Here is an 11,055-nt window from a genome sequence, read left to right on the forward strand (position 1 = left end):
GGCCACGCGGGGCGAGGGGCCCCCCCTCCGGCCGTCCTGCCCTCTCACCCGCCTGGTCGCGTTCTCCTAGGGCAGCCATTCTGGACGAGAAGCGGCAGCTGGAGGGGCGCCTGGGGCAAATGGAAGAGGAGCTGGAGGAGGAGCAGAGCAACGCGGAGCTGCTCGGTGACCGCTACCGCAAGCTGCTGCTGCAGGTGAGCCGCCCAGCCCCGCGGCCGGCCCACCGACCCCACCAGAACCTCGGGCCTCTTATTCAACAGACATAACAAAAGGAGTGCCTGGGTTGGGTTTTGAAGGTTGAATAGGAGTTCTCAGGAAGGGAGGTAGTGATGCCTTCATTCGCTTGTATTTCTGAGGCGTCTTGAGAGCTGAGCCCAGAGATGAACTACACTGTCACATTATAGGTGGCATGTGCGGCAATAGGAGTATCCTGGGCCCAGGGGGGAGGTAGCGGGAATTGGTCCCTGCAAGAGTCACAAGAAGAGAGAGAGAGAGAGAGAGAGAGAGAGAGAGAGAGAGAGAGAGAAGGAAAGAGAACATGGATTTGTTGCTCTAGTTATTTATGCATTCATTGGTTGCCCTGACTGGGTATCACCAGTGTCCTTGAAGGAAGGAAGGAAGAAAGGAGGAAGGAAGGAAGGAAGGAAGGAAGGAACCAGTAATCCTGAATTTGACTTGGATGTGTTCACACTTGTGTGTATGAGTTATTTTATATAGATTCATCCTCTGTCCATCCAAAAGGCCTAGAAACAATCATCAATCTCGTAGGATTGAGCACCCCTGCACTCTAAATTGTGGTCTAGCCCTGGCTGGTTTGGCTCATGGATAGAGTGTCAGCCATGCGGACTGAGTAGTCCTGGGTTTTATTCCTGTCAGGGCACATGCCCGGGTGGCAGGCTCGATCCCCGGTGTGGAGCAGTGTGGGGCGTGCAGGAGGCAGCTGATCAGTGATTCTCTTTCATCATTGATGTTTCTACCTCTCGCCCTCTCCCTTCCTCTCTAAAACATTTTTTTTAAGTAGCCACTTCCCTTTTTTTAAAAAAAATCGCATTCATGGAGGCCACTAAGACCTGCTGTATCACAGTCTCTGGAGGGTGAGACCATGCAGTCTGCATTTTTTTTTTCATAAGTTTCCCAGATGATCCTGTTGCAAAAAAAAAAAAAGTGTGATAACCCTTGGAATAGACTCATTCACAGTCAGAGGTAGAATTTATAGCATTTAAGCAAGTTTGTGATAGTCTTGTGGGCTTTTTAAAATAGCAAAAACCTGTTCTGGTTTTGTTTAGAGCATCGTCCCGATACGCCAAGGTTGTGGGTTTGATCCCCGGTCAGGGCACCTACAAGAAGCAACCAATGACTGCATAAATGAGCGGAACAACAAATTGATGTTTCTCTCTCTCCCTTCCCCTCTCTCTCTAAAATCAATCAATAACTTTCTTTTTCTAAAATAGCACAAATCTATCCAAAAAGTAATGCTGTCGGCTGATAGGTGGATCTGGAAAAAACACACGTTCATGTGTGTTGAGTATTTAGTGTGTATCAGCTTTGTGCTCTGCACTTGGCAATCATCCGCCTACTCAGTTGTGGGAGGTGCTTGGACTCAGCCACCACCTCTCCTCTGAGACACCCTGCCTCTCCCGCTGCTCCAGGTGGAATCACTGACCACAGAGTTGTCCGCTGAGCGCAGCTTCTCAGCCAAGGCCGAGAGCGGGCGGCAGCAGCTGGAGCGGCAGATTCAGGAGCTCCGAGAACGCCTGGGTGAGGAGGACGCAGGGGCCCGGGCCCGCCAGAAGATGACCATCGCTGCTCTCGAGTCGAAGCTGGCCCAGGCCGAGGAACAGCTGGAGCAGGAAAGCAGGTAGGTGGGAGAGGGGGGGCGTGGCTGGGGGGGCGACCCTCACATTCTGGTCAATGAGATGAAGGGGAGTTGTATTACAAATATCTGGTTTGAAACATCTCAAAGGCATCATAATGCTAATGGTTGCTGACTTCCTGTATCATTTAAGAGGCTTTGAGCTGCAAGAACCTGTACTTCCACTACAAGTATGATTTAAACAGTAATGTAGCAGGTAGCTAAAGCTGCCCTGTACTTCTACAAGTATGATTTAAACAGTAATGTAGCAGGTAGCTAAAGCTGCATAACAAATATCCTAAAACTTAGTGGCTTAAAACAACAACCATTTCCCCTGAAACCAAATAATTTTATTAACCAACTAGAGACCTAGTGCATGAAATTCATGCATGGGTGGGGTCCCTCAGCCCAGCCTGCACCCTCTCCAATCTGGGGCCCATCGGGGGATGTCCAACTGCAGGTTTAGGCCCGATCCCTGCAGGATTGAGCCTAAACCAGCAGTCGGACATCCCTCTTGCAATCCGGGACCACTGGCTCCTAACCGCTCACCTGCCTGCCTGCCTGATCACCCCTAACCACTCTGCCTGCCTGCCTGCCTGATGCCCCTAACCACCTCTGCCTGCCTGCCTGATCACCCCTAACTGCCTCTGCCTGTCTGCCTGATCTCCCCTAACTGTTCCCCTGCTGGCCTAATCACCCCTAACTTCCTCTGCCTGCCTGCCTGGTCGCTCCTAACTGCCCTCCCCTGCCAACCTGATCGCTCCTAACCACCTCTGCCTCGGCTCCTGCCACAGTGGCTTTGTCCAGAAGGACGTCTGGAAGATGTCTGGTCTAATTAGCATATTACTCTTTTATTAGTATACATGTCACCCCAAGAAATCCAATTAAAAATTAGCATTTGCCACATGCATAATAAGATTGAACACGTTTTCATTTGCTTACTGGCATTTTGGATAGCCTCTTTTGTGAAATAACTGCCTGTTTAAGTCTTTTGCCCATTAAACAATGACAACCACCACCATTTATTATTACTCCTGAGTCTTTGGACTGGCTGCTGGGTCAGCTGTTCTGAGCCTACAGGGTCTCACTCGTGCACCTTTGCTCACCTGAGGGTCAGCTAGATTGGTTTGCTGATCTTGGCTGGCTCTCCCATGTCGAAGGTCTCACCTGGGACAACGAGGCTAACTGTCTCTGCTCCAGGCTGGCCCAGGATTGCTCACATGGCAGAGTCAAGGCTCCAAGAGGGAGGGAAAGTGTTAAAGGCGTTCAGGGCCCTAGACTTGAAACTGGTACAATGTCACTTCTGCTGCATCCTGTTACTCCAGCTCAGATTTAATGGGACGGAGAAATGAACTCCACCTCTTTTTTTTTTTTAATATATTTTTATTGATTTCAGAGAGGAAGGGAGAGAGAGAGAGATAGAAACATCAATGATGAGAGAGAATCATTGACTGGATGCCTCCTGCTCGCCCCCTACTGGGGATCAAGCTCGCAACTTGGGCATGTGCCCTTGATCGGAATCGAACCCAGGACCCCCCAGTCCTCAGGCCGACGCTCTATCCACTGAACCAAACCAGCCAGGGCTGGACTCTACCTCTTGAGGGAGCAGCTGCAAAGTCATATTGCGAAGGTGGATGCAGAAAGGGGTGACAGTTGAGGCCGTTTCTGTCATCAATTTATCACGAAGGATGTCCTTTCCTCGAACGATAAGGAGCTGGGCAGCTGAGTGATGACAGGGCCCTGGGTCAGCGTCTGTGTAGCTCCCCTCATGGTCACAAAGTGGCTGCCCTTGAACCAAACATCACACCCATACATCCATGTTCAAAGCCAGGAAACAGCAGCTGTGTGGGGCTGAGAGAGTTTCCGTCTGCAGGGCTAGCTGGGAGGCCAGGGAGGAGGCCGGATGCTGGTCCAGGCAGAAGATGAGGCCTGAGCAGGGGCTGGTGCCGTGAGAATGGACAGGAGGGATGAAGAAGAGAAAAGTTGGGGGGAGAAGAAATGGAGCTGGGGGCTGATGGGCTATTGGAGGTGTAGGAGGAAGAGGACAATGTTTGGGGTTCAGGCCTGGTGACTGGGAAGGCATTGCAGGTTGGGGGAGGATATTGAACTCATTGGGGAGCATGAGAGTGAGGGGTCTCAGGCACAGGCCGAAGGAACCGGCCCCAGAGGTTCATGAAGAAGAGGTTCTGGTCCATGGGATTACCAAGGGCCCAGGGACTCATGGGAAATGTAGTTTGAGGTCTCTGGGGAGGCTTTCCAGAGGCAAATGGCCCCTTCCCCCATTATACAGATGAAGAAACTGAGGCTCGGAGGGTGTTAGTGATCTGCTAAAAGTCCCCCTGGGAGCAAGGAGTGGCCAGCTGACCAGCAGCTAAAGGAGTCTCCCCTGCACCCCGTTCCCTGGCTCGGTGTCCTCCCACTTCCCCCATCCCCGTGCCTGCCTCTCAGCACATCTGGGGCTCCTGGGTCCATTACTTGGGAGCCTCATTGCATGGACTTCACCCTGTGTGTGGTGGCCCACGCAGGAGAGGACGGATGAGCAGGGATGGGGAAATCTGAAACAGGAGGAAAAGGCTTTGAGAGGGGAGAGGAGGTGAGCTTGGCTCCGGGTGTCTGGCCTGCAGATCTAGGTGGACCTCCGGGCATGGGAAAGAAGAGCAGGTGTGGGAGACAGTGCTGGGCCCAGCAGGGAATGTGAGGGGTGTCGGGACCTGGGGGGCTGCTGAGGCCCGAGGCTGAAGCAGGCTGGTGCTCAGGGGACAGGTTGAGCAACACCAGCCTGTTGATAACTGGAACCTGGGGCAGGTGAGTTTGTCCAGGGAAAGTGTGTGCACGAGAAAGGGAGATGATGACAGAGAAGACAGAGCTTCATGCTTCCGGAGTGTTCCACAGACAGACAGACAGAGAAGAACATTGAGAAAGAAAAGACAGAGGGAGAAAGAAAATTCCCGGCCCAGGAGGGAAGGTCAGGTGGGTGGGGATGAGGCCTGAGCTGGGGGTTAAGGCTGTGAGGACAGAGAGGAGGGGGCAGTGGGACAGGGTTTGGGTACTGACAAGCTGGGGGCCGGGGGGCACGGGGCAAAGGAGACACAAGGAGCCAAGACAGTGCCCATGGTTTGACCAGGGAACGGTGGTCAGAGGCCCAGCTCCTGAGTGGAGGTTTAGGGGACATACAGTTGAGTGGGGGGACCCAGTTGGATATAGAAAACTGATGGAGATGCTTTAACGAACATCAGGCACCCAGCTGCCTTGGCTCAGTGATTGAGCATCGACCTATGAACCAGGATTTCAGAGTTCGATTCCCGATCAGGGCACATGCCCAGGTTTGGGGCTCCATCCCCAGTGGGGGATGTGCAGGAGGCAGCCGATCAATGATTCTCTCTCATTGTTGTTTCTATCTCTCCCTCTCCTTTCCTCTCTGAAATTAATTTTAAAAATATATTTAAAGTCCTATATAATAAAAGCCTAATATGCTAAATGCCCGGTCGTGTGGTCGTCTGTCCAACCAATCAAAGCGTAATATGCTAATGATATGCTAAGGTCGCTCAACCACTCACTATGATGTGCACTGACCACCAGGGGGCAGACGCTCCAACCGGTAGGTTAGCTTGCTGCTGGGGTCCGGCCAATTGGGACTGAGTGAGATGGGCCGGACATGCCCTGGAGTCCTCCCTCGGTCCCTCCCCAGCTGGCCAACCTCCTGTGTCCCTCTTTGGCCCAAATCGTGCCCCAGTGGGGTCCCTTGGCCTGGCCTGCTCCCTCTCGCAATCCAGGACCCCTCGGGGGATGTCAGAGAGCCGGTTTCGGCCCAATCCCGCAGGCCAGGCCGAGGGATCCCACTGGTGCATGAATTCGTGCACCGGGCCTCTAGTAAATAAAGAAAGAACACCAGGAACCTTAGTAGAAGCCAAGGATGTGGGGAGCCTGGGTGCTAATGGCTGAGTGAACTGTGGGAGTCATTTGGGGCTGGGAAAGCAGGAAGAGGCCAGTTGGAGAACAGGACAGCAGCCACTGGATGAGGCCAGGGGACAGAACCCAGGGTGCACCTCTCCTGACTCTCCCCTTCACTCCTCTCTCCAGGGAGCGCATCCTCTCCGGCAAACTGGTGCGCAGAGCTGAGAAGCGGCTTAAAGAGGTGGTGCTGCAGGTGGAGGAGGAGCGGAGGGTGGCCGACCAGCTCAGGGACCAGGTGAGCGGCTGACGTCACTCGGGAGCAGTGGGGGTGGGGACCACTGACAGAGAAATAGCACGCGCTACCTCTGGAGGCAGCGAGTTCCCACCACAAGAGGCAACATGGACTGGAACTAATGCAGATACCATCCGGGGCGTGGGGCCATCGCAGAGAGCTGGAGTCAGTGGCTTTGTGGTCCATAAATTAGGAATCTAGGAAAGCTGAGCTTTCTGGGAGCTGAGACAGCCAAGGAGAGGCTAGGCCAGGGCTAAAATAACACGTACTGTTTATTGAGTGCTTTCGATGAGCCAGGCACTCTGCTAGGTAGTCCATTTATTTCTTATCAGAACACTGTGGTAGTATACTGTTATTTTCCCCTCGTGTTCAGATGAGGAAACTGAGGCACAGAAAGGTGAAGCAACTTGCTCAGAGGTATTTTGCTCAGAAGTATTTTGCTAGAAAGAACTTGCATGAGAGTTCAAATCCCAGCACAGTGGCTGCAACGCCTATGCTCTTAATTATTGAGCAGTTACTGAGTTCCAAGCTCTGTGCTACCTGCTTTTCCTTTTTAAGTTCTTTTTTTAAAAGATGTTTTTATTGGTTTTAGAGAAAGGGAGAGAGATAGAGAGATAGAAACATTGATGAGAGAGAATCATCGATTGGCTGCCTCCTGCATGCCCTCCACTGGGGATCCAGCCCGCAACCCTGACTGGTAATCAAACCAGTGACCAAGAGGTTCATGAGTTGACGTTCAACCACTGAGCCACTTGCTTTATTTTTAGTGTATTTTTTATTGTTGATAGTATTACGCATATCTCCCATTTCTCCTTTTCCCCCTCTTCCCAACCCCTCCCCTCCCCGCCACCAGGTCTTCACTACCACTACTTAAATACCACTTTTTAAAAAACACATGCTTGCATTCTCTCACTAGCCTGATTTCCCAGGTGAGGAAACAAACTTTTAAAGGGGATATAATTTGCATCAAAGTCACAGTCAGTAAAGACAGAGCCTGGATCAGATTCCAGGTGTGTCAGACTCTATACAGCAGTCACCAACTGGTGGTCCACGAGGTCTGAAAGGTTGGTGAACACTGCTCTATAAAGTATCACTGTTGAGTTGACATTCAATCACTGAGCCACTTGCTTTATTTTTAGTGTATTTTTTATTGTTGATAGTATTACGCATATCTCCTGTTTTCCCTTTTCCCCCTCTTCCCAGCCCCTACCCTCCTCCCCAGGTCTTCACTACCACTACTTAAATACCACTTTTTAAAAAAATACATGCTTGCGTTCTCTCACTAGCCTGATTTCCGGGTGAAGAAACAAACTTTTAAAGGGGATATAATTGCCGGAACCATTTTGGCTCAGTGGATAGAGCGTCGGCCTGTGGACTGAAGGGTCCCAGGTTCGATTCCGGTCAAGGACATGTGCCTGGGTTGCGGGCACATCCCCAGTGGGAGATGTGCAGGAGGCAGCTGATGGATGTTTCTAACTCCCTATCTCTCTCCCTTCCTCTCTGTAAAAAATTAATAAAATATATATTTTTTTAAAAACAAAAAACAAAAAAAATAAAATAAAGGGGATATAATTTGCATCAAAGTCACAGCCAGTAAAGAGAGAGCCTGGATCAGATTCCAGGTGTGTCAGACTCTATACAGTGGTCGCCAGCCGGTGGTCCGCAGACCACTGGTGGTCCATGAGGTCCGAAAGGTTGGTGAACACTGCTCTATAAAGTATCACTGTGCCCTTAAAAGCTCAGCTGTATTCACCATTCATTCCACAATTATTTAGTACCCACTACATGCTGGGCACTGTGCTAGGCATTGGAGATATGGCTGTGAAGGACACAGAGAAGGTCCCTGCCCTCACAGAGCTCACATTTTCAGCATAGAAAAAGAAAGACACAAGAAACCAATAAACAAGCAAAGATAATTACAGATTGTGACAAAGGCTATGAAGGAAAAAAGAGAATGAAGAGCAAGGGAGACACAGAGGACTGGGGAATCCTCTCTTAGGAGGTGACATGTGAATTGATACCTGAAGCTTGAGGAAGAGCCAGGCAGAGGGAACACCAGGTGAAAAGGCCTTGGGGTTTGGAAATAAGCTTGGTGAGTTTGGAGCAAAAAGATTACCAGTGTGGCTACAGAGAAGAACTGGGTGGTGGGACAGATTGAGTGATAAGAATGATGCCTGAGGACGAGGACGACACCCAGAGACATGACCTGGCCTCCTTGCTCCCACCAAGCTGGAGAAGGGGAACCTTCGAGTGAAGCAGCTGAAGCGGCAGCTGGAGGAGGCTGAGGAAGAGGCCTCCAGGGCTCAGGCAGGTCGTCGAAGGCTGCAGCGTGAGCTGGAGGATGTCACAGAGTCTGCTGAGTCCATGAACCGCGAGGTGACCACGTTGAGGAACCGGCTCCGGTATGGCCGCCCTGCACATATACACCCTCACTCCATAAACTCCTGGCCCCCTTTCTCTGTCCCCCATTTCTCAGTCCCCCCAGCACTCTCTGTCCTTCTAAATCTCTTTGGTCTTCTGTCCCCATCATTCTCAGTCCCTCTGTCCTCATCTCTCTCTGTCCCTGTGTTCCCCCATTTCTCTCTGCCCCCACCCTTGCCCTCTGCCCATCTCTCTCCATTCCTCCCCATCTCATCTCTCCCCTCTCGTTTTATTATATCTCTCTCCACCTCTCCCTATCTCTCACTTTTCTGCTGGTCTCTCCTTTTGCCCACAGACGCGGGCCCCTCACCTTCACCACCCGCACAGTGCGCCAGGTGTTCCGACTGGAGGAGGGTGTGGCATCAGACGAGGAGGCCGAGGAGGCGGAGCCAGGTTCTGGACCACAGCCCCAGGAGTCTGATGGGCCCCAGGAAGTGCAGCCCCAGTGACCCCTCCCTGTTCCTAGCCATCAGCCCCTCCCTCCCTGGCCCTGGAGGGTGCAGGTCCCATGAACCCACCCTGTGGCTTCTTGCACTTTGGAAATGGTGCCACCTGCTGGCACCACCCACTTATCAACCGCACCCCAGAGGGCCCCCTGAGACCTCCGTAAACGCAGAACACTGAAGAGCCCAGGTTGGGAGCAGGAGGCAAGGACTGGGGCTCTCTCGCTGGAGTGGAAATTCGGGTGTAGTTTGCACGCTGTGGACCCATACAGCTCCCATACTTACTTCAGATGTTAATGGTCTTTATTAGGAAAGGAGCATGGCCCCCCTGCCCTCCTCAGCCAGGGCGGGCCATGGCCTCTCCCCCCACCCTCCCCCCGCCTTACCCCAGTCTCCCAGGACTCCCAGCCTTTGATTCCTGCAGAGGAGCAGGATAAGGGGGCCTGTCTCATCCCACTCTTTCCATGCTCTGCCCTCCCTTCTGTTGCTATTGTGTGATCACAGTCTGCTCTGGTTAGAGTCCCTGTGGGGGCTGGAGGGGTCTCCCTGACTCTCCAGCCTCCAGCTCTGGCAGAAATAAACTCCAGCCCCAACTGGACCCTACAGGGGTGGTGTGTGTTCCTGCAGGGGGGTCTCTGGTGGGTCCAGATGGGCACTGACTTCTTCCACCTGCTGGGGCTGCAGGTGGGGCAGCCTGCTGGTTCTGATCACAGCTGGCCAGTGGTGGGGACCTCCTGGTACCGGACATTGCCCCACACCCCAGCCTCCCTTCAAAGCATTGCCTCCATTATACAGATGAGGAGGCCGAGGCTCAGAGCTGCGCTGTCCCTCGCTCTACACCAGGAGTGGCAGGAGGGGTGCTTGCTGTACTCGTCTCTGGCTGACCTTCCAGTCTTTGCAAAACAATGACATTGATGACTGTTGAGTCCATGACCGTGACCGTGACCGGCTATTTAGCTATGCTGAACACCAGACGTTTGTCTCAATTCTCAGCACAACCTCCAGAGGCGAGGAGCTCCTTGCTTTCCAGCACCTAGGACAGTGCCTGGCACCTAGTTGGCTTTCATAATGTATTTGCTGAATGACTAGATCACGCCGTCCTGGCCTTTTATTGTTTTAAAACATATTTTTTACCGATCTCAGAGAGGAAGGAAGAGGGAGAGAGAGACAGAAACATCAATGCTGAGAGACTCATTGATCCGCTGCCTCTTGCACGCCCCCCACTGGGGATCAAGCCCAAAACCCGGGCATGTGCCTTTGACCGGAATGGAACCTGGGACCCTTCAGTCCCCAGGCCACCGCTCTGTCCACTGAGCCAAAGCGGCCACAGTCCGTCCTGGACTTGTAGAGTGGCAAAAGCCCAGCGAGGTCGAGACTTGCCCAAGGACACACAGCTACGAAGTCGAACCCACGCAGACTGTCTTCATAGTCAGCAATGCGGAGCGTGCTGCCCTTCGCCCCTGGGCACACACTGGGGACCCAGGTCACTCCTCCTGGGGACTAGTCACCCTCACTCAGCTCCCATCATCCAGGTGCCCTCAGACTTCCCAGTTAGGGGTGTAGGCAGGCACTCACCCCAAACCATAAAGTGAGAGCCGGTGTTCAGGGGATTTCTGGGCCCCCGGAATGCACACCCATGCATGCCGCTTTCCAGTGGTTCTCACCCTTCTGGCCCTTTAAATACAGTTCCTCATGTTGTGACCCCAACCATAAAATTATTTTCGTTGCTGCTTCATAACTGTAATGTTGCTACTGTTATGAATCGTAATGTAAATATCTGATAGGCAGGATGGTCTTAGGCGACCCCTGTGAAAAGTTCGTTTGACCCCCCCAAAGGGGTCGCGACCCACAGGTTGAGAACCGCTGCATCCGACCCCCATGTCTTGAAGACCCAATCCCTCTGTGGACCCCCAAAAGCTCCCCAACCCTCCCCGGGACACACACACACAGGATGCAGCTTTTAAATGAAAAGGAAACTTTAATCTCGGTGGGGAATGAGAGGGCGGGAGGAAGGGGGCATGACACTTTTTCTTTTGGGGGGTGACATGCGGCAGCTTCTGCATCGGGCGGTTCATGCACCCAGGGTGGGCGTGGGGGAGGCTTGGGGGAGGGGCCTGCCGACCCCCCCCTCCCTGCCCTGGGGGTGGGCTGAG

At 52.8% G+C, this 11,055-nt stretch overlaps 1 protein-coding gene across 1 annotated transcript in view; it reads left to right on the forward strand.

The window, feature by feature from the left end:
- Positions 1-9,500, forward strand: part of MYH14 (myosin, heavy chain 14, non-muscle) — an 85,685-nt gene extending 76,185 nt beyond the window's left edge. The window contains exons 37-41 of the mRNA XM_014550447.1: positions 71-194; positions 1,650-1,858; positions 5,933-6,041; positions 8,268-8,440; positions 8,755-9,500. Coding sequence (XP_014405933.1) covers positions 71-194; positions 1,650-1,858; positions 5,933-6,041; positions 8,268-8,440; positions 8,755-8,908 — 769 coding nt within the window. The 3' untranslated portion in view covers positions 8,909-9,500. The remainder of the gene's footprint in view (positions 1-70; positions 195-1,649; positions 1,859-5,932; positions 6,042-8,267; positions 8,441-8,754) is intronic.
- The last annotated feature ends 1,555 nt before the right edge of the window (positions 9,501-11,055 follow it).

Source organism: Myotis brandtii, unplaced genomic scaffold, assembly GCF_000412655.1.
Source record: "Myotis brandtii unplaced genomic scaffold, ASM41265v1 scaffold601, whole genome shotgun sequence".
Classification (NCBI taxonomy): domain Eukaryota; kingdom Metazoa; phylum Chordata; class Mammalia; order Chiroptera; family Vespertilionidae; genus Myotis; species Myotis brandtii.